This window comes from Chiloscyllium plagiosum, unplaced genomic scaffold (assembly GCF_037043375.1).
Source record: "Chiloscyllium plagiosum isolate Xiang-an unplaced genomic scaffold, Cpla_swu_hap1 HiC_scaffold_2, whole genome shotgun sequence".
Taxonomy (NCBI): Eukaryota; Metazoa; Chordata; class Chondrichthyes; order Orectolobiformes; family Hemiscylliidae; genus Chiloscyllium; species Chiloscyllium plagiosum.
Window position 1 is genome coordinate 50,093,482 of NW_028270140.1, and position 26,485 is coordinate 50,119,966.

The 26,485-nt window shown below is 39.9% G+C and overlaps 1 protein-coding gene across 25 annotated transcripts in view; it reads right to left on the reverse strand.

Annotated features, from left to right (window-relative positions):
• The window catches only part of LOC122562121 (receptor-type tyrosine-protein phosphatase delta), a 2,484,958-nt gene that overhangs the window by 190,360 nt on the left and 2,268,113 nt on the right, over positions 1-26,485 (reverse strand). For all 25 annotated transcript variants that reach the window (XM_087996666.1, XM_087996678.1, XM_087996656.1 and 22 more), the window contains 4 exons: positions 24,612-24,881; positions 23,595-24,176; positions 4,889-5,022; positions 2,343-2,487 (listed from right to left, as the gene is read on the reverse strand). In XM_087996666.1, the coding sequence (XP_087852792.1) occupies positions 2,343-2,487; positions 4,889-5,022; positions 23,595-24,176; positions 24,612-24,881 (1,131 nt within the window). The remainder of the gene's footprint in view (positions 1-2,342; positions 2,488-4,888; positions 5,023-23,594; positions 24,177-24,611; positions 24,882-26,485) is intronic.

The window sequence follows — 26,485 nt, forward strand, 5'->3', positions numbered from 1 at the left end:
TGCTTCTTTCAATGTAAGTGTCCCCAGTAATGCAGGGGAAATGTATTAGCATAGTCTAACCAAAATGTCATCAAATAGCTGGATTTGAAATTATCCTTAATGTTGGTTTCAATGCTATTTTCTTTTATATTCACTCATGGGAAAAGGACATAGTTGGCTGGCCAGCATCTATTGCCCCTCCATAGTTGCCCTTGAGGTGATGGTGCGCTACCCTCTTGAACTATTGCTGTCAATGTTTGCAGGTTTGCCCACAACGCCCTTAAATCTGGAATTCCCTCCCTTTGCCCCAGCAACAGGATGGTAGTAGCTTGGAAAGGAACTTGCAGGTGGCAGTGTTCCCATGCATCTGCTGTATTTGCGCTTGGTGCTCGTGGGTTTGGAAGGTGTTGTTTGGTGAATATCGACAGTGTAGCCTGTAGATAATACACACTGCTACCGAGAATTAGTGGTGGAGAGAGTGAATTCTTGTGGATGTACTGCCAGGCTGCTTTTTCCTGGATGGTGCGAAGTTTCTAAACTGTTGCATGCATCCAGGCAAATAGGGAATTTTCCTTCCATCTTCTGAATTGTACCTTGTAGATGGCGGACAGAGTTTTGGGAATCATGAGGTGAGTTACTTGCCACAGTATTCCTCGCTTCTGACTAGGTCTTTAAGCTGCTGTGTTTATATAGCAAGTCTATTTGAGTTCCTGGTCAATAGTAACCCCAATAGTGTGGTTGATAGTGTGGGTTTCAGTGATTGTAAGGCCATTGAATGTCAAAGGGCAATGGTTAGATTGTCTCTTGCTGAAGATACTCACTGCCTAGCATCTGTGTGGTGTGAATTTTACTTGCCACTTTTCAGCCCAGCCTGGATATTGTCCAGACCTTGTTGTTTTTGAACATGGACTGCTTTGGTATCTGAGGAGTTGCGAATGGTGCTGAACATTGTGCAATCATTGGTGAATTTCCCCACTTCTGACCTTAAGTTGGAAGGACAGTCATTGATGAAGCAGCTGAAGATGGTTGGGCCTAGGACACTACCTTGAGGAATTCCTGCAATGATATCCTGGGCCTGAGATAACTGACCTCCAACAACCACAACCATCTCTCTAAATATCAGGTATGACTCCCATCAGTAGTGAGTTTGCTCCTTCATACTCACTAATTCTAGTTTTGCTGGGGCTCCTTGATGCCACACTCAGTCACATGTAGCCTTAATATCTAGAGCAATCACTCTCACCTTACCTCTGGAATTAAGTTCTTTTGCCAATGTTTGAACCTAGGCTGTAATGAGGTCAGGAGCTGAGTGGCCCTAGCAGAACCCAAACTGAATATCGTTGAGCAGGTTATTACTGTTTGATAGCACTGTTGATGACACTTTCGTCACTCTATTGATGATCGAGAGTAGACTGGTGGGGCAGAAATTGGCTGGGTCAGATTTTGTCCTGCTTTATGAGTATAGGAAACATCTGGGAAATTTTCTACATTGTCGGCCAAATGCCAGCGTTGTAACAGTATACAGTGTAAAGACATCAATAAATGATAAAATGTTTTCTCCCCAGTTTAATTTCATAGGTCCAAATGGATCAGGTTGAACTGTGCGTTGACATGCAGGTTCAACATGTATTAAGAAATCTACTTAAAAATCAACTCTATCCGAGAACATTTTCTGAGATTGGTATTACATTTGCAGTCAAAGCCACTAGAAATAATTTTAAATGTGAAATATAATTACTATTTCATCAAGTATTGCACATCATCTTGTCATTTGACCTTTAGAACATTATTGAAAATAATGACACTTAAAATATAAAGATCATTCTGTAGTTAGCTGACCTTTACAAGTTTTCCCATCATTCCATGCAGATCATAATCCTCTCAAAATTTTTACAAAGAAACAAGATGAATGACAAGTTCTTATAAAACAAACAATGGACTATGTTATTAATTCTGGTCATTAGAAATGTCATTACCTGGCTTCTAACAAGAAGCAATGTTTTAAAAATTGGCACATTCTAAGGAACTGGGATCCACATTGTTGGCACTTTTGAAGTACACAAAATACATGTAACATAGAAACCATTTTCAAAACAATGAAACAAGAAAGGTCAACGAACTACAAAAAACTCCTATTCTCCACTTAGTGCTTGTTAGTCACTGTTAAGGCGAACAGTCTGATCCCATCAGTGTGAAGTCTAATCTTTCTCAATCTACTTTTTTCTTGATCTAACAAAACCTAAATGTTTCATTAGAATACCACTTGCTGCATGCAGTCAGCTGCTAGATATCAGGGATAGACCTCCCCATCAGACTAACAAGCACCCCAATATTCATCCATTAGTCAACAGAAGAAAACCTACTAGTCTCCATAGTTTGGGCTGAAATCTGCGCAGTTGAAGCTCCAAGGCCATGCTCAGAGCGAGCAGCAAGTCGGAAGAAGTACATAGTGTTTGGTTTCAGATCCTCTAAAAGATATGTCATCTTTGGCTCAAATGTGACAAGTTGCTGTGAAAGGAAAAGACAATTAGAAAACATGCTTGTGGTGCAAAATAGGATTGAAACTTTATTGCTGGAACAGCACAGCAGGTCAGGCAGCATCCAGGGAACAGGAGATTCGACGTTTCGGGCACAGGCCCTTCCTCAGGAATGAGCAGAGAGTGTTCAGCAGGAGGAGATAAAAGGTAGGGAGGAGGGACTTGGAGGAGGGGCGTTGGAAATGTGATAGGTGGAAAGAGGTCAAGGTGAGGGTGATAGGTCGGAGTAGGATGGAGGCGCCTGTTCCCTGGATGCTGCCTGACCTGCTGTGCTGTTCCAGCAATAAAGTTTCAACTTTGATCTCCAGCATCTGCAGACCTCACTTTCTCCCCGTGCAAAATAGGATAAAGAACAAGTTGAAACCATCGTTGCAGATGTAAAACTGAACCTGCATATCAGCACATGCAGAGTCAGGCACTCAACAGATAGAATCAAATACTAATAAAATAAAAAAAAAGATAAATCACTTCAAATTATGTCCCTGAGTTTTTCTACAAACTTCAACGAAAACTCAAAGTAAATAATGAATTTCTATGCTGATGACAGGTAACACAACATCTGAGATGTGCAGTTTCAGCATCATACATTTCCAAGATAACTGCAAGCAAAGCTCCCTTTGTTCCACGTTACTGGTGTTCCCAATCTCAGAATAGTAGCCAACCTCTGAATCAGCATCAATTTATTACTCAGTTCTTTATTGGAAGCATTACACTTCATGGGGGTGAGGTACACAGCAGCCAAATTAATTTCTCACAAAATCTTTACAGTCACCAGATCAACACAGCACAGTTACTCAATGGTTAGCACTGCTGCCTCATGGCACCAGGAACCCGGGTGCAATTCTACCCTTGGGGCGACTGTGTGCAGTTTGCATATTCTCCCTGTGTCTGCGTGGGTTTCTTACAGGAGCTCCAGTTCCTCCCACAGTCCAAAGATGTGCCGGTTTAGATGGATTGACCATGCTAAATTGCCCATAGAGTCCAAGGAAGTGCAGGCTAGATGGATTAGCCATGGAAAATGTAGGGTTACAGAGACAGGATTGAGGGGGGTGGTGGGTCTGAGAGGAATGCTGTTTGGAAGGTCAATGTGGCTACGATGGGCTGAATAGTCTGCTTTCACACTACAAGAATTCTAGATCACATCAGTCTGGGCTTTGTGCTCAGCTTTCATTCTGACCAGGCTGTTGGGTAGTCAGCAAACCCATACACAGTGTATTGAAATGTCATGAACCTAGTATAATTTTGCTAAACTTTTGTACGGCACTCTCTCACCTATTTTAGCTTTACCTGATTCTTGTCACATTGCAATGCTAATGTAAGTAAATATCACGTGGTCCTTTCCATAAGTTACAATTTATAGCCAGTTTGGAAAGTTACCCCTGCACAGTTTAACAATTTTCTTCCACAAGTTAATTTTGCTAGTACATACCATATTGTGAGAACAAACAGTTCATTCTTCAAAAATCAGTGAACAGGAAAGATTAACAATGGTGAGGGGTTTCAGTGAAGCAATGAATTTGGCATGATTCTTCCATATACACAAAAATTTGTCAAGTGTGGCAATACAAAAGAGCATCTTTACACAGGGCAATACAGCAGTAAGGACTAAGGTTCTGTTAAAATGTCAGGTTCATGGCACTGAGAGATGTTGCTCATCTGCTTATAGTGGAAGGTAAATATTCAGATGTGTTATCCTATCACCTATCTCACCACATCCTATTTTTGCTTCAGTGGACTATGTCCTATAAAACAGCCTGAGACAAAAGAAGAAATATGGAAAAGATGGTGCACACCATTCACTGCAAAACAAACACTATCAAATTCAAAAAAATGCTTCACAAAGGTACTGCACTCTTCATTCGTTTGGTTCCCGTTTTCCATACACTCAATCTAACTTATTGAAATGTTCGGGAAATCGCCACCATAATACGAAGTCAAAACATTCCCATTCTTCTTAAATGTGGAGATTTTCTCTCCTAGGCTTTTAAAGGACCCAAAGTTGTTAAACCTCCTTTAGACAATTGGCACAATAAGTTTAAGAGAGTTAAACACCTAATCTGCAGTTGACACATCTTTGGTTACACTTTTTAGACTATTGGTTTTGACTGCACAATGGTAGTAACCTCAGTGAACGTTAAGGAATCTACATGACAATTCTCACTCGTATTCCATAGGGTATCATCAAGCACTGACAATCTAATCAATCAAGTGGAATTCAGATTTTACCTTGAGTGAAGAACTTGTGATGAAGCCTTACTGAATGTCAGAAATAGGATGCAAACACAAATGTCCAGATAAAGCTGCCAACTGGATGAAAACAAGGACCCTAATTTTGTCAGTTACTTTAATTTGGAAGTCATATTGCACTATACCTCTTTTCCATATTCTCCTTCCCTGTAATACAATTCATATCTGATGATGGTGTCCTGTCGTGGCGGTGTCCATGACAGCATAATACTGGTGTCTGATTTCGGTTCTGCTTTGAAGTTATTTGGCTGGCTTGGCACTAAATCGGAAAGAAAGGAAAATAATGAACTTAAGTTCACCTCTGCTGGAATAAAAAGTGCTCACTGATCTGTCATGATTATCTCCTCCAATTGTACACACAGACCACAGTTCTTCAAGAACAGTAACCACCAATGACACATTCAGAGAGAAATATCTTTATTCTTAATCTGATTGTAGTTAATTAAAAAATTAACTTCTGCTCTGCATCTGTGATATACACATAAGCAATCTCTTGGGTGCTGAAATCAATACCAAGTATGGTTAAGAAATTAGATGGTCATGGTTAACTGAATGAAATTATGCAAAGTATAATAAACAATTTTTAATAAGTATACAACACGTGCATATTTGGATGGACTAGAGGAGTACACAAATTGTCACAAAAGTGTTACAAAATAATGGAAACAGCAAGGCGTACAGCTTTGGAAATACAAAGGTGATTTTTTTTGCCTGTAGTTTATTCCACCATACAATGTTTAGTGCAAATAAAAAAAAGTAATCTCTTGATGTTTAAGAGTTATCAAGTGCAAAAGAGGATTTATGATTCAGCCGAATATGTATCATGATTATTACTGTAGTTTTACAGCTGTTTTGTTTAGAGACGAAGCATTAGATTTTCATGCTGAAGGTGATTAGTGTCAGAGCAGAGATTAGACTGAATTTATGCATTTATCAGTCCTTGTCAGTGTAAAGAACTGCTGGGTCAGGGTAAAGCTACCTTCACCCATTTTTAACAAGCTGCTTAACAGCAACCCTTTAATAACATTCCCATTTAATGTAACAATTATCCTATCATATAATTCTAGTTTAATGTGTGAAGTATAGGCTTTTTGTTTGACTGGCAAATTCATACCATTGAGAATATTTGACTCCTATTTCCCTTACTTTAAGGTAAACTGTGGAAACTTTACTTTCATCAGTCCCTGTTTGAACTGCAGGCCCCGAGATGAAATGATAATATTATCCCTCACTACGCCACTTACTGTCCAATTCTTGTACAAATTAAGACATACAAACTATTTGCACATTCGTATTGAACAGATGACACCCACCAGTCGCTGATTAATTCTTCTGTCGCCAAGAATTTAAAAGGTTTCAGTTATGTTTATTGCGCATGTGCCTTAGTGGGCCACAGGAAAGAATTAAAGCAAATCCTACAACTATAATTTGCAATCACTTAATCTGCTGTAGAATAGATATTATGTTACACAATTTATTGTATTATGTTATACAATTTAGCCCTGGAATTAAAATAAATACCCATTGAATAGTGAGGACTGGTTCCACTGAACTATCTTCCCAGTATCTTTTCCTCTTCATACCTAACACCATTTCTTTTCTGGACTGTGTGTGTGTGTGTGTACAGAGTTTTAGAAGAGGGTTAGAAATTCAACTAATAAACAGTAAACAGTTCACAATGGTTTACTTATGAGTAGAATGGTTTTATTTTTATAACAAGCGATGGATCTTGTTAAGTACAGAAAGTCTGTGTTTTCTATTAATCTGAGTCTAAGCCTATCAGACAGGTAAAGGGCACTTAGCAATACTTCGATAAAATTTTTAACTTGAGTGATGATTCTGGAACAGCAGAGTCAATTTGCAGAGGACCATCCAATCAGGCCTAGCAACATTGCTTTGCTAGTTACTTTCCCTTAACTCCTTTCTCTTCATCATTCAGTTTGCTTGGTAGATATTTTTTGTATTTCAGATATTTTTGCTTCAAGATTATATTATCAAAAATCCAAAACGTAAAGGCTATTGGAGTTAGGATAAGGTCAAAACATGGAATAACAAATATGGTGGTACAGACAGACTGATTGGATGTGAGTATTGGTTTACTCTTAATCTATTCTAAATAACATAACACACTTGTATTTTCGTTTGTTGTCATTTTAATGTGGAGGAATGGAATATATAGGCTTTGCCTACACAAGGACTAAAAACTGCCTTAACCCCAATATCGTCTGCACAGAGGTATTTTTACTGTTGTAATTTCAGTTATTAGAAATCAATATGTTAATCCTGGTTATGATGCTGAATTATGGACATTCTGTGCCCAAGCATGCTCCTACAATGGGCCACATGAATTAAGACCCCCCAAAAGCATTTATGTCACTTCCAATCAAATTCTCGCTCTCTCATTCCAAGTTAAAGGCCATTGCAATGGTCAAAACATATTTGTCTGAAGTCAGCACAGAGTTCTAAAGACCTTGTTAAATTTGGGTTTTCCTTCTGTGCAATTCATGCCCTGCTCCCTCTCCCGCTGGCAAAAATATATTTATTGAAAATGAGAGTAGACTGTCTATATCTGACAACAACTGTCACCATTCTTGGTCTATAGTGCCTTCCCGATTCCACAAACATTCAACCCAGTAACACTTGCTCTCCATGGATGCTGCCTAATCTGTTGACTGTTTGCAGTATTCCCAACCTTTTAAATAAGAGATTTTTAAAAAAATATTAATATTTGGGATACAAGATATTGAGAAACATTTGGCAAAGGTACAATTTTGTGAAAAGTTAACCTAACAAACCAGGACTCCTCACCTTACTGCAGAATTGGCAGAAGACAAGCTTAATAAAGACAGTGGTGGACTGCAGATCGTTTCCCCAAGCATTTGACAAAAGAACTTGCTGAATTTGCATTCCAAATGTTAAATATAGCACAAGGTAAGATACATATTAATATTAATTCTACACCAACCCCAAGGTTCATCCCACATGCAACTGACCCCATTCTATGAGGAGAATAAAAATTCTCTACAAAGACTCTCCCACAGACCTTCCTTTTCCTCTAACTGCGATCATAAAATCTCAGCCAACATTCTGGCTTCATGCCCGAACAATTTGATCACTAAATTAAATCACTGAGATCAGACTGGGCTTATCTACGGAAAGCATTCTGTCAACAATATTCATGGTAATTGCACTCTCAGTGCATTTGTGGCTGGGACTTCTATCAGTATGTTCTCCTAATGAGGAAAAGATTTTGAACCAAGCTGAATGAGTCTATTTGAATGGCCATTTTAATAATGCTGGGGTTTGTCAATACCATTATCAAACCATTATTTCATTTATGCTCAGTCCCCTGGTTCTTTGTAATCTCTAGCAGCACAGCTTCATTGTCTACAAGGACACAAGGCTGTGCTTTATTACTATTATATACTCTCCTGAAGAATAAACCTTCAACCAGCAGTAAACATTAGTGACAATATCCATTTGATGCTCGTGGCATTTCAATGCAGGCAATAGACTGTTGTATAAATGTGAAATTTGGCCCAGTTTTATGACCTGCTTGAGAATTCAGGAAATCAGCTTTCATTCATTTGATATAAAGAGGGACATTCTCAAAGCCTTTAAAAAAGCACACATCTATAATTTGGTCTTGAATACTACCAAAAGGAACCCTTATCCTAAGGTATAAATGATAGAAATCAATTACTTTAGGATGGGTGCCTTGACACTTAGAATCCACATTCTTGGTTACTTCATTTTGTTAGGTGTACAAAATTTGAATTTGTATAAATACACAGGTTAGACCACGTGATGCAGCCTGGCACACTATGGAATATGGCAAAAATTAATTCTTGTTTCCAAACTACTCTGTGGTCTTACCCCGATTTCTAACTTTATTCAGTCCAAAATGCTTTCCAAGATCTCTGTACTACTCCAATTCTGGCATCTAACTCATCACTGATCAGCTGCACTATCAGATTGCAGGTTCTACTCTTTGGAATTTCTCATTGAATTGCCCAATCTCCTTTTGGTTGCTCCCGTAACGCCAAGCTCTTCAGATTTTTCGTCATCTCTCCTCTCCTATGTTTCAAAATTCTGGTTAAGAGGTCTCCTGGGGACAAAGGCAACTTGCATTCATGCAGAAAATCTGGCAAAGGTGCAAAAATCTCAGATAATAATGGAGATGGTTGAAAGGGAAAATGGACAGGTGGTGTGGAGAGAGTGAGGGATGGAGAAAGAAGATAGAGGGGATGGTTGGGGGAACAGTCAGGGAGAGGAGGAGAAAAGAGAGGGGGAGACAATTTGGAGAGGAATGAGAGAAAGAGGGAGGGAAGAATGAAGGGAAATTGAGAGGGAAAGAGACAGAAGGGGATAGAGAGGGACAGAGAGGATGAGGCGTGGGGAGAGAGAAAAGGGAAGAGCGAGAGGAAAGGAAAAGGGAGGGAGAGCTTGAAATTTTAGCCCTTTTTATGACTGACATCCCAAAGTCTTTCAGAGGGAATGAAGTATTTTTGAAGTGCCATAGAATCAGAAATGTCTACAACATAAAAAAGATGCTTCCACCTATCATGTCCATGCTGGTCAAAAACAATCACCTAACTATTCAAATCTTATTTTCCAGCACTTGGCAAATAGCCTTCTATGGTAAAAACTAGGTAAAAAGGGCTTTTGCCCGAAACATCGATTTTCCTGCTCCTCAGATGCTGCCTGAACTGCTGTGCTTTTCCAGCACCACTCTAATCCAGAAATACCCTTCTATGCCTTGGCATTTCAAGTGTACATCTGAATACCTCTTAAAGGTTACGAGGATTTCAGCCTCTACCACCTTACAGGCACTGAGTTCCAGACTACCATCAGCCTCCTCAAATTTCCTCTAAATCACTGGCCCTTATTTTAAATCTTTTGCCCCTGGTCACTGATCTCTTCATCAAAAGGAAAAGCTTCCTCTTGTCTACCGTAGCTATGGCAAAAGAGATCTCAATCATGTCACCCTTTCAGTCTCCTCTGTTTCAAGAAAACAACACCAGTTTAACCAATCTCTCTTCATAATTTATAGTCTGCAGCCTAGACAACATCCTGGTAAATCTCTTTTGCATCCTCACCTATAGTACCACATCGCTCCCATAAAGTGGATTCCTGAACTAAACACTATACTCTAGCAGTAGCCTAACCCAGTTTTTACATAGTTCCAACATAACCTCCCTGCCCTTAAATTCTATACACCAAATGCCTTCTTAACCACTTTATCCACTTGTCCTGCTAATTTAAGGGACTGATGCAAATGTACACCAAGGTCCCTCTAATCCTTGGTGCTTCCTGGACTCTCTAATGTCAGAAATGCAGCAGACAATTGAGACAAAGCAAGATCCTTGTAAAAGAAAACTTCATTTGGGGGCATGATTTGGCAGTCCAGTGACTGAGAAGTGAGTGACCTTGTTTGTCATTCATAATCGGCAGTTGGTCCGGATATGACAGGAGGCAGGATCAAGATTGCAGGAGACTAACATACCCACAAAGTGGCAGTCCCAGCTCTGTAGTCTGTATCACTTACAGATTTCTCTTCAAGGTAAGCTGTACTTAGATGATGGCAGAAGAAATTTCTTTGTATAAAGTGGTCAAAAGTTTGGAAAATTCACTCCCCAAAAATGCTGCAGAAGCTAAGTCTTTTGAAATTTGCAGAGCTGAGACTACTAGAATTTTTGACAGGATACAAGAGCAGATGCAGTTAAAAGAATTGTCATGATGAAGTTGATTGATACAATGAACACCAGTGTCTGAGTGACCTATCCCTATTCCTACAATCCTCGCTCGCAATTGGTTCTGGCTGCAGTTCAGGTAACATTAGGGATGAGACTATGATTTCTGCCAAAAAGGAGAGATGCCATCTCGGCTTCTTCAGAGAAATGGTCAAGACAGCTGGCCTTGAGTCTCTGCAACCAAGAAGTTTTCTATGGAAACGTCAAAGAGGTTTAAAAAAGACCACTTTGTAATAAGCATATTGCTCAAAGTTTCTGGTATAATGTTATTACACAGTAGTAACAATCATTTTCAACTCAGACATTGCAGCACTGAATCAGGTATTATTTGGATACAGTTTAGTTCTTTTCCAGGCAACGGCAATAAACAAGCATGGTTTGCCAAATTATAAACAAACCACTGAATGACAATGGTCTATAAAAACCTGCGCCAATATTCAATTGTATGAGCCTCATGGTCGAGGGAGTAATTCTGGTCAATTAGACAGCAATTGTTCAGCTTATTATATTTAAAATATATCAGCCATTACTTTAGAGCTCCAAGGAAAATAAAATTTCACACTAGTGACAGACAAGTAGTGGCAGTAAACTTTGTCTTACTTAAATAGAAGGTCATCTGGAGGAAAAAATGTTGAAAATTCATTGCTAATACATCTGTAGAGTAGTGAATGGGGTCATTTTGTTCAGAGCCAATGTTCTGTGGCTTCAGGAAGAAGAAATTGCAGTCCCCGCGAACACCAACATCACAAGGGGGTTGGAAACTCTCTCCAGCGTGGTCTTTCAGGGCAGGGCTTGGTTGCTCACAGGTTCAACAGTTTTAAGACTCCTTGAGCATCAGATTAAGGAAAACCTCCTCCTTGTCAGAGTCCTTCGCAGGTCTCCTCTCAAAAGGTGAAAAAAAACAAGGTATTTTCCATAATGCCTCAAGGTACTGAAACCTCCTCATCACCCCAAGCATGCAAACAACCTTGTCTCTAAAAGTTAAATTGGACCATGTGTGCGCTTGGAGGTGAGAGTTCATCTCTCTGCAGTTCTGATCATAAAGTAGGGACTCCCAGATTTCAAGCCCAATCCTTTGCCGAACTATTTAACTTCACTAATTCTAATCTTTTTCAGATGTGGAAGTGTTTGGACAGTGATGTAATGTCCGATCATCCGTTCTTTAAAAAAGCAGTGTTACTTTCTTATTCCTTTTAAATCAAGACATTTTCTTTTATTAACTGGAAATAAGAACAACTGGAAACAACTGCAATAGAATAGCTCTGGACTTTTGCTCCAGGTAATTCTTACGAGTACGTTGGCAACAGATCTTAGACTGCAGGTTCCAGCAAACCATTTCCACCGACATGATCTTCTGGAGAGTGTTCAAGTTCATTACACTTCTCGAAACAGAGGTCACAGGCATGAGAAGCCCAGCAGCTGGAAACTTCAAAACTCTATTGTGTGCAGAATTGATGGACTGATAAAAACAAAAGAGATGCAAATACTGTTGACCAAGTGGCTCAAAGGAGTGTGACGATGCTGCCCCTTTAACAAAGTTATTTTGTCTTTGGTTTTTTTTTCAAGAGAGGTTGTAAAGGCAGTGGTGCCGAAATAGTAACAGAAACTGTCTAATTCAACAATCAGAGGAGATCTTGGCTCTTTTTGAAAACAGTTGTACAATGAAAGGGGAGTGGCCAGCTCTCCCAGTTCAGATTTTTTTCTACTTTTGGTTTATTTTTAGCAGGCAGAGTAAAACTGCTGATGACCCATAGAAGCAGCTACAGTGAGAAAAGGTCCATGCTTCATAGATCTTTTTAGTCCAACTCTTTTCTCTACAATCCTTCCTGTCTGTAAGAACCTGAGTTCAAATTTACCATTTGCAAGCGGTGTGTTTTTGGCATGTGGGGAGTATTGGAACACTTCCTTTGTTAAGTTGCCATTTCGAGTCAGTTGGTTTTCCAAATAATTAAGTTATTCAAAATTCTGTTTTCTTTTGTTTGTGTTTCAACCGTAGTGTGTAAATAAATTCTATTTTGCTGAAAGCCGAGTGGTTTGACCAGCTGCATCACACCTGGGATGTCCACTTCACATCTGCCTTTAAAATAACAAAAAGTTAGGGTCTGGGCTACCTTCTTAAGTGTTTTGAGGGGGTCTGGCCTGGTCCACAACAGGAGAGAGAGATTGTACAAATCAGAAAGATTGGGATGCACTGAGTTGAGACAAGTGTGAAATCTCAGCCATTCTCAACAATGACTACTGGTTTTCAAGCATCTGAACTGAAAAGGTTCAGAAGAAGAGTCATACCAGATTTGAAACATTAACTGTTTCTCTTTCCACAGATGCTGCCAGTCCTGCTCAGTTCCTCCAGCATTCTCTGTGTTTCGGGCTAAACTGATAGTTTCACAACCTGAGTGACTGAAAACTCCCAATAAATGTTAATTGAACACAGACTGTGCATTTCAATAATCATTGAAGAGTACGGCACAAGAGGTGGCCATTTGGACCACTGAGTTTGCGAAAGCTCTTTTTGAGAGTAATTCAGTTAAATTCGCTACTAATCTCTTTAGTCATTTTTTTCTTTTACTGTTTTTCTGTGATTTTATATTTATTTTATAAATTCACATAACCATATTTATAAGAGAGTTCATCCAAGTCAACCAATCATGCTGTAATTGTCCTTCTGCACGATAGGCCATGTTGATGAATATGGTTGAACTACTTGAAGATTTAACCCAGAAAGAAGGTGGAAAGTGTTTCTGTCATTCAAATTAACGTTCAGTTCAGCATTTGTTAAAGGTCTGCACTAAGCGGTTATTTGTAAAGATTAAAATTTCCAGAATCAGAGGCCACCGTTATGGAGGCTTTTCTGCTTGGAGGCAAATGGTCTTCCTCAACAGTTCTGTACTGCCAATTGCGATATTTACCACATATTTTAATAAGCTAAATGACAGAACAAGAAGTTACACACCCCAAGTTTCCAAATGGCATTGAGTTTGGAGGGCACAATCTGTTGTGTGAATGGAAGCAGTGAGTTACAATTGAATATGAATAACCTAAGTGACAGACCAAAGCAGATCCAAATGTGATTATTTGTTTGGGATCCAAGTGTGATAAATTAGACTGCTTTTAATTCGAGCATGACCAGGATCAGCAAAAGGATTGAAGACGCAAAGCACTAGAAATTCATGTGAGGGTCAAAAATTAACTAGAACCATAAATGAAATAAATTTCTGTATTTCAATCAATTTTGTATTCAGAAGTGATCCTTCAGTCATGCAGATCTTTGAAGAGGAGCCTATCTGGAGTACAGTTTACAGTGTATCATTGATAAATTATTAAATATGGTGGACAGGTAACATAAACATGGTTTGTACTCCCATGATTTTAGATGGTTTATGGATGACCGCTGTAAAGTACTTAAAAGTATTAGGTATATCACAATATAGATGCAGAGAAAGAGTTTGTACTGGGCAAATGTTGTTGCATGTAACTCTTCACAACTATTGAGATGGTTGAAAGGAGTATTACTAGCAACAATCCTTCTTTGTTTAGTGCATCTTGATTTTCCACAAATAGGGTGTGACATATCAGTTTGAGCTTTAATCTGAATTAGATTACATTACAGTGTGGAAACAGGCTCTTCGGCCCAACAAGCCCACACCGACCCGCCGAAGCACAACCCACCCAGACCCATTCCCCTACATTTACCCCTTCACCTAACACTACGGGCAATTTAGCATGGCCAATTCACCTAACCTGCACATTTTTGGACTGTGGAAGGAAACTGGAGCACCCGGAAGAAACCCACAAACACAGGGAGAATGTGCAAACTTTGTGAGAAGATTTGTAGCTCGGGTGGTCGTTGTTGTGGTTCTGTTCGCCGAGCTGGGAATTTGTGTTGCAGACGTTTTGTCCCCTGTCTAGGTGACATCTTCAGTGCTTGGGAGCCTCCTGTGAAGCGCTTCTGTGATGTTTCCTCCGGCATTTATAGTGGTTTGAATGTGCAAACTAACACAGACAGTCGCCTGAGGCAGCAATTGAACCCGAGTCTCTGGCGCTGTGAGGCAGCAGTGCCGCCCACATGTTATGAATGTTAAGGATATACAGCTGTCAGATACTTTGAGCAAAACCAATTGTCAGTTTTCGTTACAAGTGTGATGGTCAGAAAGAAGCCAAATTCAAGAGTATGTTACTGATTTTGTTAACTCCAGATTTCACAACAACACATTACACATTAATTTCACTAAATTCCATTTTAATGGTTTAATTGTTCATCAGCCATTATTTTTTCCTAGCTGCCCATACAAGTATTTTTCATTGGCCTCCTCTGAGAAGGATTGTGCCTGTTATGCGCATATCTAGTTTATCACCTGGATGTCAGCCCAGGTTGAACTCCTGTCTCGAATATCAGGTCCAACTTCTTGCCTCAGTGCAGGCGCTGTTGTCTCAGAGTCAGAAAGTAGAGGGCTCTGACACACTCAAATTTACAACCTACAGTTGTCATGTCATGGCTCTCTGTGTTTATGGCCCACACACTTGTCTTTCCTGGTGCCCGCTTGCTGCCTCACTGCCTCATAGTGAGGATTCCAGCCAGGAGAATGACATAGTGGGATGGTTGGCAAGCAAAGCTTAAAGAGATGGCGACATAGTGGTAATGTCACTGGAACAATTATCCAGAAAACCAAGCCAGCTTTGGGGACATGGGTTCAAGTCTCAGTACAGTGGCTGGGACAATTTGAATTCAATGAATAAACTGGGAAATGAAGCTAGTCTCAGTAATGGCCATATAATTGACGTCCATTGATCATTTAATGATCAATTGTTGTAAAAACCCTCCTGGTTCACTAATGCCCTTTAGGCAGGGAAATCTGCCATCCTTATCTGTTCTGGCCTATATGTAACTCCACATCAACAGCAATTAGACTCTTAACTGCCTTCTGTATTAGCACGAGCAAACCACTCGGTTCAGATGCAATTAGAGGTGGACAACAAAAGCTGGCATTTTCAGTTATACCCACATATTAGCAAAGAATTTAAGAAAGGCAATGAATGGGAGGGGTGAACAGCATTTAGGATGAAGAGTGTGAGGGGCAGTGAATCAAAAGCTGGGAAATAGGACAGTGACAGACAATGCTGGATGGACAGTGAGGCAGGTAAGGACAGAGTTAGTAAATTATTGAACATTTTCCTGGCTGTAATACTACCACTACGTTTATTCTTGACTTGTTCTTGTGTGTTTCCCATATCAAGATTTCTTTGAAGAAATAACTTGCCGTGACTCTAAGTATTTGTAAAATTCTACTTGTGGCCAAATTAAAATTTTTCATGACACCAATTTGGCCTTTGTTCGTGAAGGACCACTTTCTGGTGAATTCCACTGATCTCTGCTCTAACTATATTACAGTTCTGAGAGAGCACTTCAGTTTTGAAGCTGTGATGCAATGGGGATTTTAAGCTGATGGTCTGAACGGCATGTTAAATGGTTGTAAACAATTGCAGGGTATGGCTTGAAGAATAGGTGAGTTTTCCTGCTCTCCAGAGCAAAATTTACCTTCAATCGACATCCTTGGAAGAGTTTTATTGGTCACTTGTTTCCGTGCTATTTATAAGCATCTGTTTTCACACAGTATCCTGACTGCACTCGAAAAACAACATTATTGACCAAGTGTTTTGGGGTTTACAAAGATCTTGAAAAGTGCTGTTTATATGAAAGCACCTTGCTCTATCCTGTTGCACCCAAACCTATTCTAAGATGAATGTTTTTTAACATTTTGATCAAGAAAGACCTGAATATGCCTAATGAAGTGTAGCGTTGGGATGCCTTGTCTGTTAAGAGCATTCACAGACTCAATTGTATAGACTCCGTTGTAGTAGACTCAGTTCCACTACATGTAGGTACCAAATGGGCAATTAGACTATGAGATTTCAGGTCCACAATTGTGGGTAGACAGAATTCCTTCTGGAATTCCAGGCTGCCTCTTTCAAAACCAAACAGCTGTGGAAGGGTATAGGCTACATGAACATTTCGGGACAACAATTAAAACCATTGTAAGATTGCAGAGCTGACCCAGACTCTCAAAGTCATACTTGATTGGGGGGGCACAGTCTCAAAAATAATTGGTGTCCATTATGAATCACATGGGCAGGTAATTGTGTTTCTTTATTTAATTTTAATTATATACTACAAATGTAAAGTGCACTTTACAGTACATCTCATTAAACAATTTGCAACACAGAGATGTAAAACATTTCTGAGAATTTCCAGTTAAATCATGATAAGTTACTTCAGATGCGATGAGTTTAAGTGTTAAAATAACTCCAATGACATCAACTGGCTTATAGCTCCATCAGCTTTGACAAATTGTAATCTTGTTCAGAATCTCGAATCCAAATCAACATCAACACAGAGATCTGCAGAAAGCTGAGCCAGGATTCCTGACCTCCCTTGCAATGTTGTTCTCTATTATTCACACTGCATTTACCTCTCCTCTAAAATGGCTTATTTTGGTACATGGGCAGGTGATGGCCTTGCGATATTATCACTAGATTATTACTCCAGAAACCCAGGTAATGTTAGAGCCATAAAGGCCCTAACAGCACAGATTCCTTGCCCATTGTGTCTGCGCAGATTAGAAACAAACATGTAACTATTCTAATCATATTTTCCTGCACTTGGCCTCTGGCCTTGTATGTTTGACATGGCAAGTGGACTTCTTAAATATTGTGAGAGTTTCTGCCTCTAACACCTTTGCAGAGAGCGAGCTCCAGATTCCCATTACCCTCTGAGTAAAAACGATTTTCCTCCTATCTCTCAGCCTTTTGCCCCTTACCTTAAATCTGTGCTCCTGGTCAATGACGTGTCTATTAAGGAGAAAAGTTTCCTCCTGTCTACCCTAACTATGCTACTCAAAAGATTATACATCTCAATCTCCTATGTTCTCAGGAAAATAATCTCAGTTTATCAAATATCTTTTCCTAACCACAAGGCTCCAGCCCAAGCATAATCCTCTGCATCCTCTCCAGTGCCATAACATCTCTCCCATAATGAGGATTCCAGAAATGCACACAATATCCTAGCTATGGCCTACTGATGTTTTATACAGTTTCAGCATAATCTCCCTGCCCTTAAAGTCTTATGCCGCGAGTAATAAAGGCAAACATACCAAATGCCTTCCTAACCATTTTATCTACATGTCCTCATCCCTTAAGGGATTGGAATGCTTGGACGGCAAGGTCCCTTTGATCTTTCATCATGTATTTCCTTGCCTTGTTTATTCTGCCCATGTGCATCACCTCACACTTATTCAGATTGAATTCCATTTGCCAGTGGCCAGCCCATCTGACCAGCCTGACTGTATTCTCCTGTAGTCTAAGATTACCCTCCTCACTATGATCATAGAATCCCTACAGTGTGGAAACAGGCCATTTGGTTCAACAAGTCCACACTGACCCTCCGAAGAGTAATCCAGCCAGACCCATTCCCCTACTCTATACTTCCCCTGACTAAGTGTATTATATTCTGGGGATCAGTTTAGAATCTCACCATGGCGGATGGTGGGATTTCAATTTTATAAATATTATAAATTAAGACTCCATGAAATCATTTTGCTTGTTAGAAAAACCCATCTGGTCTACATATGCCTTCATACCGACAGCAATGTGGTTACCTCTTAAATGGGCAATTAGAGTTGGGCAATCAATAAGTGACATCCACATTCTATGAACTCATTTAAAATAAAACGTGCTTTGCTTCCTACAATTCATGGGGTAAATTTATGGGCGGCACGGTGACACAGTGGTTAGCACTGTTGCCTCACAGCGCCAGAGACCAAGGTTCAATTTCCACCTCAGGCAACTGTCTGTGTGGAGTTTGCACATTTTCCCCGTGTCTGTGTGGGTTTCCTCCACGTGTTCTGGTTTCCTCCCGCAGTCCAAAAATGTGCAGGTTAGGTAAATTGGCCATGCTAAGTTGCCCGTAGTGTTAGGTGAAGGGGTAAACGTAGGGGAATGGGTCTGGGTGGGTTGCTGTTCGGAGGGTCGGTGTGGACTTGTTGGGTTGAAGGGCCTGTTTCCACACTGTAAGTAATCTAAAATGGCTGGTTTTAAATTCAACACCCAATGTGAAACCTCAAGTGAATAGCCAAGAACGTTGAAAGACTTGTCTTGGTAGTTCAAAGCACAGCTCACAAAGAAGTGTGTAACCAGGTATACAAAGTCTGTTCAGGAAGTAAGCCTTGCTAAAGAATAATGCACTGATCTGCACTTCTCCTGTGTACATCCCACAAGCACTTAGGATGCATCTTAGTTCAGTGAGCAAGCTCAACCAGACAGACGGACATTTGTTTTTTTTTCTGTGATTTGTATGTTATGCCACAGATCCCAATACAGTTGAAAGTTGTTTAATCTTGCTGAGATTTAAAATGATAAATAAGTCACATTTTTGAAAGGCAAAGTAATAACATAACCTTCCACTTTAAAGAACACCAGTTTTGGTCGAAGTTTGGAAAGATTCAAAATAAGAGAGGAGGGGCTGGATATTACATGACCTCCACACCCGCCCCAACAGCATGTGTTTTCAGCAAGTGGGCATGTAATAAAGGGCAGAACACCACCTCTGCCCACACCTCCAAGTTCATTCTCACTAAACTGGGAGGTGACAGGATTAAAATTGTCAGCCCTCACACAAAATGCAAGGAAATAATTTAAGGATTAACTGAGTTTGTGAGAAGCTGATTGAACATTTCTGATACTAAAATACAACAGATGCGGGCAACTGGGCAGACAGTGCTTGTAAAGAAGTTTAAAAAAAAATGACAGGAGAAAAGAAGGTACTACCTTCAAGAAGTGCCCTTTGCACATCTGGGACATCCTCCTAGCTGAAGATACTTTCAGGCGAATTTCTTCCCATTCGTCTATTCTGAACCACTCCACAGGTCTTATCTTCCTGAAGCTTTCAAAATCCTCCCTGAGCCAATATCCCAGTGCAGTGCGGGGTCCTTTGTTGGCCTGCTGCAGTACCAGCAGTGTCCCCTGCAGAGCTAGTGGCACTGTTGGTACTACTGCAGCAGAGTCAATCAGGTAAACCGGCAGCTTCCAAGGACCAGATCTCCACTGATGGTGGAGGAGCTCCTTCAAGCTATGGTTGCAGGGGCTGGCTCCTTGTCTGGTGGCTCACTGCTGACTTCACTTCCAGGAGTTAGCAGCCTACCCACACCCCTCACTCAAACCTTCCCAACATCCTCTTCTTCCTGTAATTTCCACTGCTCCTCCCTCCTGTAATTTTTAATTAGAGGATCAAGTTATCACTTCTAACACTGCCCCACATTATGGTTATTATTCAAAACGCATCAGTGAACTTGGAAACCATACTGACAAACTCATCAACATGTTGGTAAAGTTAGATCACATGGAATTCAGGGTGAGCTTGAATAAGATACATAATTAGCTTAACATCAAGAGACAGAGTGTGGTGTAGAGCGTTGCTTTTTGGACTGGAGGCCTGTCACCAGTTGTGTTCCACAGGGATCCGTTCTGGCTCCTCTTTTGTTTGTCATTTATATAAATGATTTGGATGAGAATATAGAAGGCATGATTGGTAAGTTTGCAGACGAAACCAAAATTGGTGGTTTGGTTGGATAGTGAAGAAGGTTTTCTTGATTAAATCGGATAATGAGCTGAAAAATGGCAGATGGAGTTCAATATTGATAAATGCGAGACACTGCATTTTCGTAAAAGAAACAATTGTTGGACTTGTACAATTAATGGTAGGGCCTTGTGTAGTGTTGTAGAAAAGACAAACCGTGGGGTTCAGGCACATAATTCTTTGAAATTTGTATCACATATAAACTGGGTGGTTCAAAAGGCATTTTGCATTCATTGCTCAGTTCTTTGAGTTCAGGAGCTGGGAAGTCATGTTGAGGTGGTGTGGGACACACCTAGTTATAGGAAGGATATTAATTACTCAGGATGTTGCCGGGTGCGGAAGGTTTGAGTTACAAAGAACAACTGGATAGGCTGGGACTTATTTCACTGGAGTGTAGGAGGTTGAGAAGTGACCTTATATAACTTGATAAAATAATGATGGGTCAATATAGTTAATGGTAGTTGTCTTCTTCCTAAGGTAGGGCATTACAAGGCACATTTTAAGGTGAAAGAAGAGAGATTTTAAAAAGACATGAGGGGTAATTTTTTTTTTGCACAGTGGGTGGTCCACTTATGGAATGAACTTTCTGAAGTGGTGGTGGATGTGGGTCCAACTACAATGTTTAAAGACCATTCGATAAGTACATGAGTAGGAGAGGTTTGAAGGGATATGGGCCAGGAGCAGGCAGGTGGGACTAGTTTAGTTTGGGATTAAGATTGGAATTCTGTTCAGCATGGGTTGGAGGGTGTGCTTCCATGTTGTATGTCTCTCTACAGATGACTGACACACATACACACACCTTCCCACTTGAGTGTGCAGGAAAATTGTCAACTCACAAAGTACCAAAGCAAATTCACCAAATAATTAAAGTAAACTTCAGGTCCAACAACATAGACTACTCTTTTATAAACACAGTCAAAATTAACAATTATCTGTCAACCAGGCACTCGACTAAAATAATGAATAATTTGCAGTTTGTTCATTTTAAAAAATGTCTGACTTAAAGTTATACTTCTAACATAAAAAACAGTACAATTAGGTCAAAATAAAATACATATCATAGAATGATGGCATGGAAGCAAACTAAATGAATAGAAAAGGTTCACATGAATATGGGAAAAAGGCAGGAGATTGGCACTGGATAACAGAACTGATGCAAGCATGACGAGCTGAAAGGCCTTCTTCTGTGTGTAACAATTCTGTGATTCTGTGGATTGCTGAGTACATCACATCGATGTTGGTCCTGGATCTCCAACTGGAATTCTTTCCAGGCAAAGAACAGCAAGAACACATTAACACTTGGAAATGAATATTCTTGTTGAACAGGAGCTCTATTCTGACATATCCCATTGTCCCTGCCTTAATCCCATACCTTGGATTTACAGCAATTTCTTCAATTGGGTCAGTGCCGACTGAAGGAAAACAATCCAGCTGAACTGTTCTTAAACTGAATGGCTTGCTCAGCTATGTCTTGAGGCAGTTAAGTATCAATCATACTGCTTTGGGTTTGGAGTCACATGTAGGCCAGAAGGGTTAAAGAATGGCAGATTTCCTTCCCTAAAGGGCATTCATGAAACAGATGTGTTTTTACAACCATTCTTGACAACTGCCATGCATTTAAAGTCTATTCAGTGAGCCTGATTAAATTATATAAATTATATCATTACATCGCAGCACGGTGGCACAGTGGTTAGCACTGCTGCCTCACAGTGCCAGAGACCCGGGTTCAATTCCCGCCTCAGGCGACTGACTGTGTGGAGTTTGCACATTCTCTCAGTGTCTGCGTGGGTTTCCTCCGGGTGCTCCGGTTTCCTACTACAGCCCAAACAAAATGTGCAGGTAGGTGAATTGGCCACGCTAAATTGCCCATAGTGTTAGGTGAAGGGGTAAATGTAGGGGAATGGGTCTGGGTGGGTTGCTGTTCAGTGGGTCGGTGTGTGGACTTGTTGGGCCGAAGGGCCTGCTTCAACACTGTAAGTAATCTAATCTAATCGCCTGTTTGTAATGGTGATCTGCTCCTGGATAGGTGCTAGTGCCATTCTGCCTAAGTCAAACTGTGCCAAAGTTGTTCCAAAAATTTAGGCCTTTGTGTCAACAAATCAAAATTTCATTCTGCTTGCGCTCAAGTTAAAATCTCTTAGTCAATCAAAAATTCAAACAAACTCTGTCCAGATATCTGAGACACAGCACTCTGCTGATCGCCAAACAATCAAACTGCCACCAGTTTTGTCTCTCTAATTCCTAGACATCACTCAATTCATGTAACAACAAACTTTTCATTAACATATGCATTAATAGTTAAATGTGTCTCATTATTTATTTCACCTAAAACTCCACTTCTATCTTCTGTAGAAATTTTTACTTGCCCATGAAATTTGGTAAAAATTACAACAGTGAAGCTGAGTTCGAGTTGGCATTCTCTCTTCTGCCACTTGTGCTTTCTGTCTCACTATGCTGTAAAAATGGATACCAACTTATAATTTAGGAGAAGTAGACAATTCAGTCCCTTGAGTCTGCATCATAATTCAGTAAGCTCAGGGCAGATCTCTGTGTTCTGGATTCCATATTCCCATTTTCCTCCGATGAATTTCCTTCCTTTCATACAGTCATGGAATCATAGAGATGTACAGCACAGAAACAGACCTTTTTGTTCCAACTCGTCCAGGCCGACCAGATATCCTAAACTAATCTAGTCCCATTTGCCAGCACTTGACCTATATCCCTCTAACCCTTCCTATTTATATAACCATTCAGATGCCTCTTAAATGTTGTAATTGTACCAGCCTTCACCACTTCCTCTGGCAGCTCATTCAATACATACATCACCCTCTGCACAAAAAATGTTTCCCGTATTCTGAACTATCAACTTTACCAAAGATTCTCTGGGTATGTACCTGCTTATGTTGCACATTTCAGACAAAAAGCTTTTGCTTTGGAGGAGAATGGGATTGGATTTTTCTTTTTTTATTCTCACTACATTTGGCTGTATTCCTTCATTTCTGTAAAGACCATAATTAATTAAAAAAACAAGGTATCTTCCCAGCACCACTACTGCGGTCCTATATTGTCCATAAATAAAACCGCATTGCTCACAAAAATGGCTTGCAAATTCCACACCATGGGTATAATGTTTCACAACATACAAGAAACAAAATTTGTAATCTATAAAAAATATAAGTGAACATTTAAGAGTAGGAAAATATGAAGCATGAAACTAAGTCAGAAGTCACACAACACTAGATTATAGTCCAACAGGTTTATGTAAAATCACAAACTTTTGGAACATTGCTCCTTCATCAGGTGAAGTTGCTCTGAAAGACTATGATTTCAAATAAACCTTTTGGACTCTCACCTGGTGTCGTGTGACTTTTGACTTTGTCCATCCCAGTCCAACACCAGCATCTCCACAGTATAAAACTAGAGCACAGAAATGCCCAAGTAGAGATAACTCACCTCCTTGTTGAGTTTTAACCTGTATTTCAGGTGAATGTGGTCCATCCCCAACAGAAGTGAAAGCCAGCACACGGATGGTATAAGTAGTCTCTGGGGTCAGGTTTGCAATTGTTGTCAGCATACTGTCATCTACATTGTGCTTCTGCCAGTTGTTAATATGCTGTTGTGGATCCATAGTATAATAAACTCTGTATCCACGGATCTGACCGTTTGCCTCCTCTGGCTCCTCCCATTGAATTAACATAGTGGTAGTGCTCAGCATGCGGGCTTGCACAGAGCGAGGTGGGCTGGAAGGGGCCTGCTCACCTGTTCGTGTTTCTACCGGTTCACTTGGTGGGCCTTGCCCAATATTATTCACTGCAATGACTCTGAACTCATAATCCGAGTAAGGGCTTAGTCCTCCAACACTGTATCGTGTTGTAGCCACCCCATCAATCTCTTGAAACGGTCCATCTGAATGCTTGGGCTTGTGTTGTACAATATAGTGAGCCACAGGCTCCGGATTTCCCGAATCCCAAGTCAATGTGACACTCGTCGCTGTAGTTTCAGTTACAACAGGTGTGCCTGGGGGTTTTGGCAAAGCTGTAGATATAAGCATGTTATATGCACAACTTTAGATGTGTTAATATTTTAATACATACAATTTAATAGCATTTGCCTACTCTTTACTACAAAATGAATTCACTGATGTTCCAAGTTTAATCCTGGAAATAAAAATTCGAAGATCCATTATTATATATTTGCTTTATTAGAAGACTTAGCAACATTTAATTGAAATATACTGGAAACTGGAACGTGCTGCATCGATACTAGCTTAATTAGCCATGAACACTGATTATACTAAGAGGAACAAATGTAATATCTACTGCATATTATAACTGCAATTCAAGTAAATGCTACTTTATTTTACAATTTTTGTTTAAGAGTTTTATATCTGGCAGTGCAAAAATTAGACACTATGTAAACAAAGTAAAGCTTGCTTCCCGCCTTTGCTTTTAAAAAGTATTTGTTAATTACCTTTAACTGTGACCTCAGAAAATGCTTCAATGACTCCGAGTGTCGACATGGCAACACAGGTATAATTTGCAGACTCTCTGACGTTGTTCAGCTCCAGGACGTTTCGTCCAATTGGCATGTCATCCTCAGGAGTCAGGTCTTCTGCTCCCAGCATCCATTTCACATAAGGCATTGGGGATCCCACAGCAACACAAGTGATATTTACACTTCCACCAGGCATAATCTCGTGGCTTGTCGGAGGAATAGAAAATCTTGGTGGGACACGGCGAACTGGAACAAAACACAAAAAGGTAATAACATGTACAAAAAGAGCACTTTGTCTACACACTTTTTAAGCTACATGCACTCTATAGATACTTATTTCAACATAGATCTACATTACACATGAGCCAATAAAGAAACAAATTATTACTAACAGAATTTTTCAATTATGTTTGCATCAGTTCTAATCTTGTACAAGTTTAGATCAAACCTATCAGGTTCCCACATTGGACTGAACTACAGACTAACAATACACATACACCATGCAGAAGATATATTAATAAATATGCACAGAACTGGAGGATCGACAGCATGCTTGAGTTGAGTACAAAATCAACTTCAATGCTGTATACTTCCAGTTGATGTGAGTAAATGTGCATGACCACATTGTCACATCAGAGCCCTGGTACACATCATCTACAATACATTGAAAGTGCAACTCGATTGCTTTCAGACTCAAAGTGGATGCAGCTTCAAGACCTCACACTAACATGTAAACATATATGCACATTAGAAAAACAAGGCAAAGCCTGGTACTTCGATTGGTTCTGGTCATGCAAGCAAGCATGTGGTTGACTGGTACATATATATATATACACCACCATGCTGAAGTCAGTTGGGAAGGTGGCAGGGAAAACATTAAAGAAATAAAACAGAACTGAAAAGTAAAACAAAGTCAAAGTCAAAAATATAGGGGAGAATTGGGACGTGTTGGGAGAGGAGAACAGGAAGAGAGGAAGAGGAAGGGACTGACCAGGGGCATATTAGGTTATGCTAGTACTGTAGTGTTACACCTTAAATCTAATGTAGGAAAAGATAGGACCAAGAAGCAAGGTTTCGCTAACAGCATTCAACATGGACCAAGCATTCTCATTAAGCAGAAGCTACAGCAAGTTACATTAACACATTAGGGTTATTTGCAATCAGTGTTACTGCAAATAAGTCATGTTGGCAATTAAAACATATAACACGCAAGCATATTGATGAGACTGGACAACGTACAGGGAACAAGAGACTGAAAGTTTAAGAAAGCATTATAATCAGTGTTCCTGCATAGTTTGTAAAATACGTTTTGCTCAAATGCCTGTGTCATTACTTCAAACTTAGTTGCATGTGCAACATTGGAGATTAAATCTGCTTTAAAACTCACTAGCATAGGCCAAGACAAAAGTTCAAACCAGATAAAATATTTGATAAGAAGCATTTGCACGTAAATGTGTAACTAAATACCATTGATAGTCTTTTCCCCAGATTGATTATTTTGCAATATACAAGAGGTTGTTTTTTCAGTTTAAAAAAAAACGCTGCAAGGTTTTTCTTTTTGCAGTGACCCATTATGACCTTGTGAGCAATGATGATTGGCAGCATGGCTAACGGAGCAAGCAATTTTTAAGAGCAGACGGTACAAATAAAAAGCGGAAAGCAGTGAATATTAATTGAGAATTTGCAGGACAAGATGATGTAATCTTTTTCAATAGAAAACAGAAACCGAACAATAAGGCCTATTTAATCATGCTTTTGAAAGCTTTGTAATAAATAGCACAACACTCTGAATTTGGTGGCTTTCTATGAGCAACAGGCATCAGTGAGAATAACAGAACAGGAACACTGAC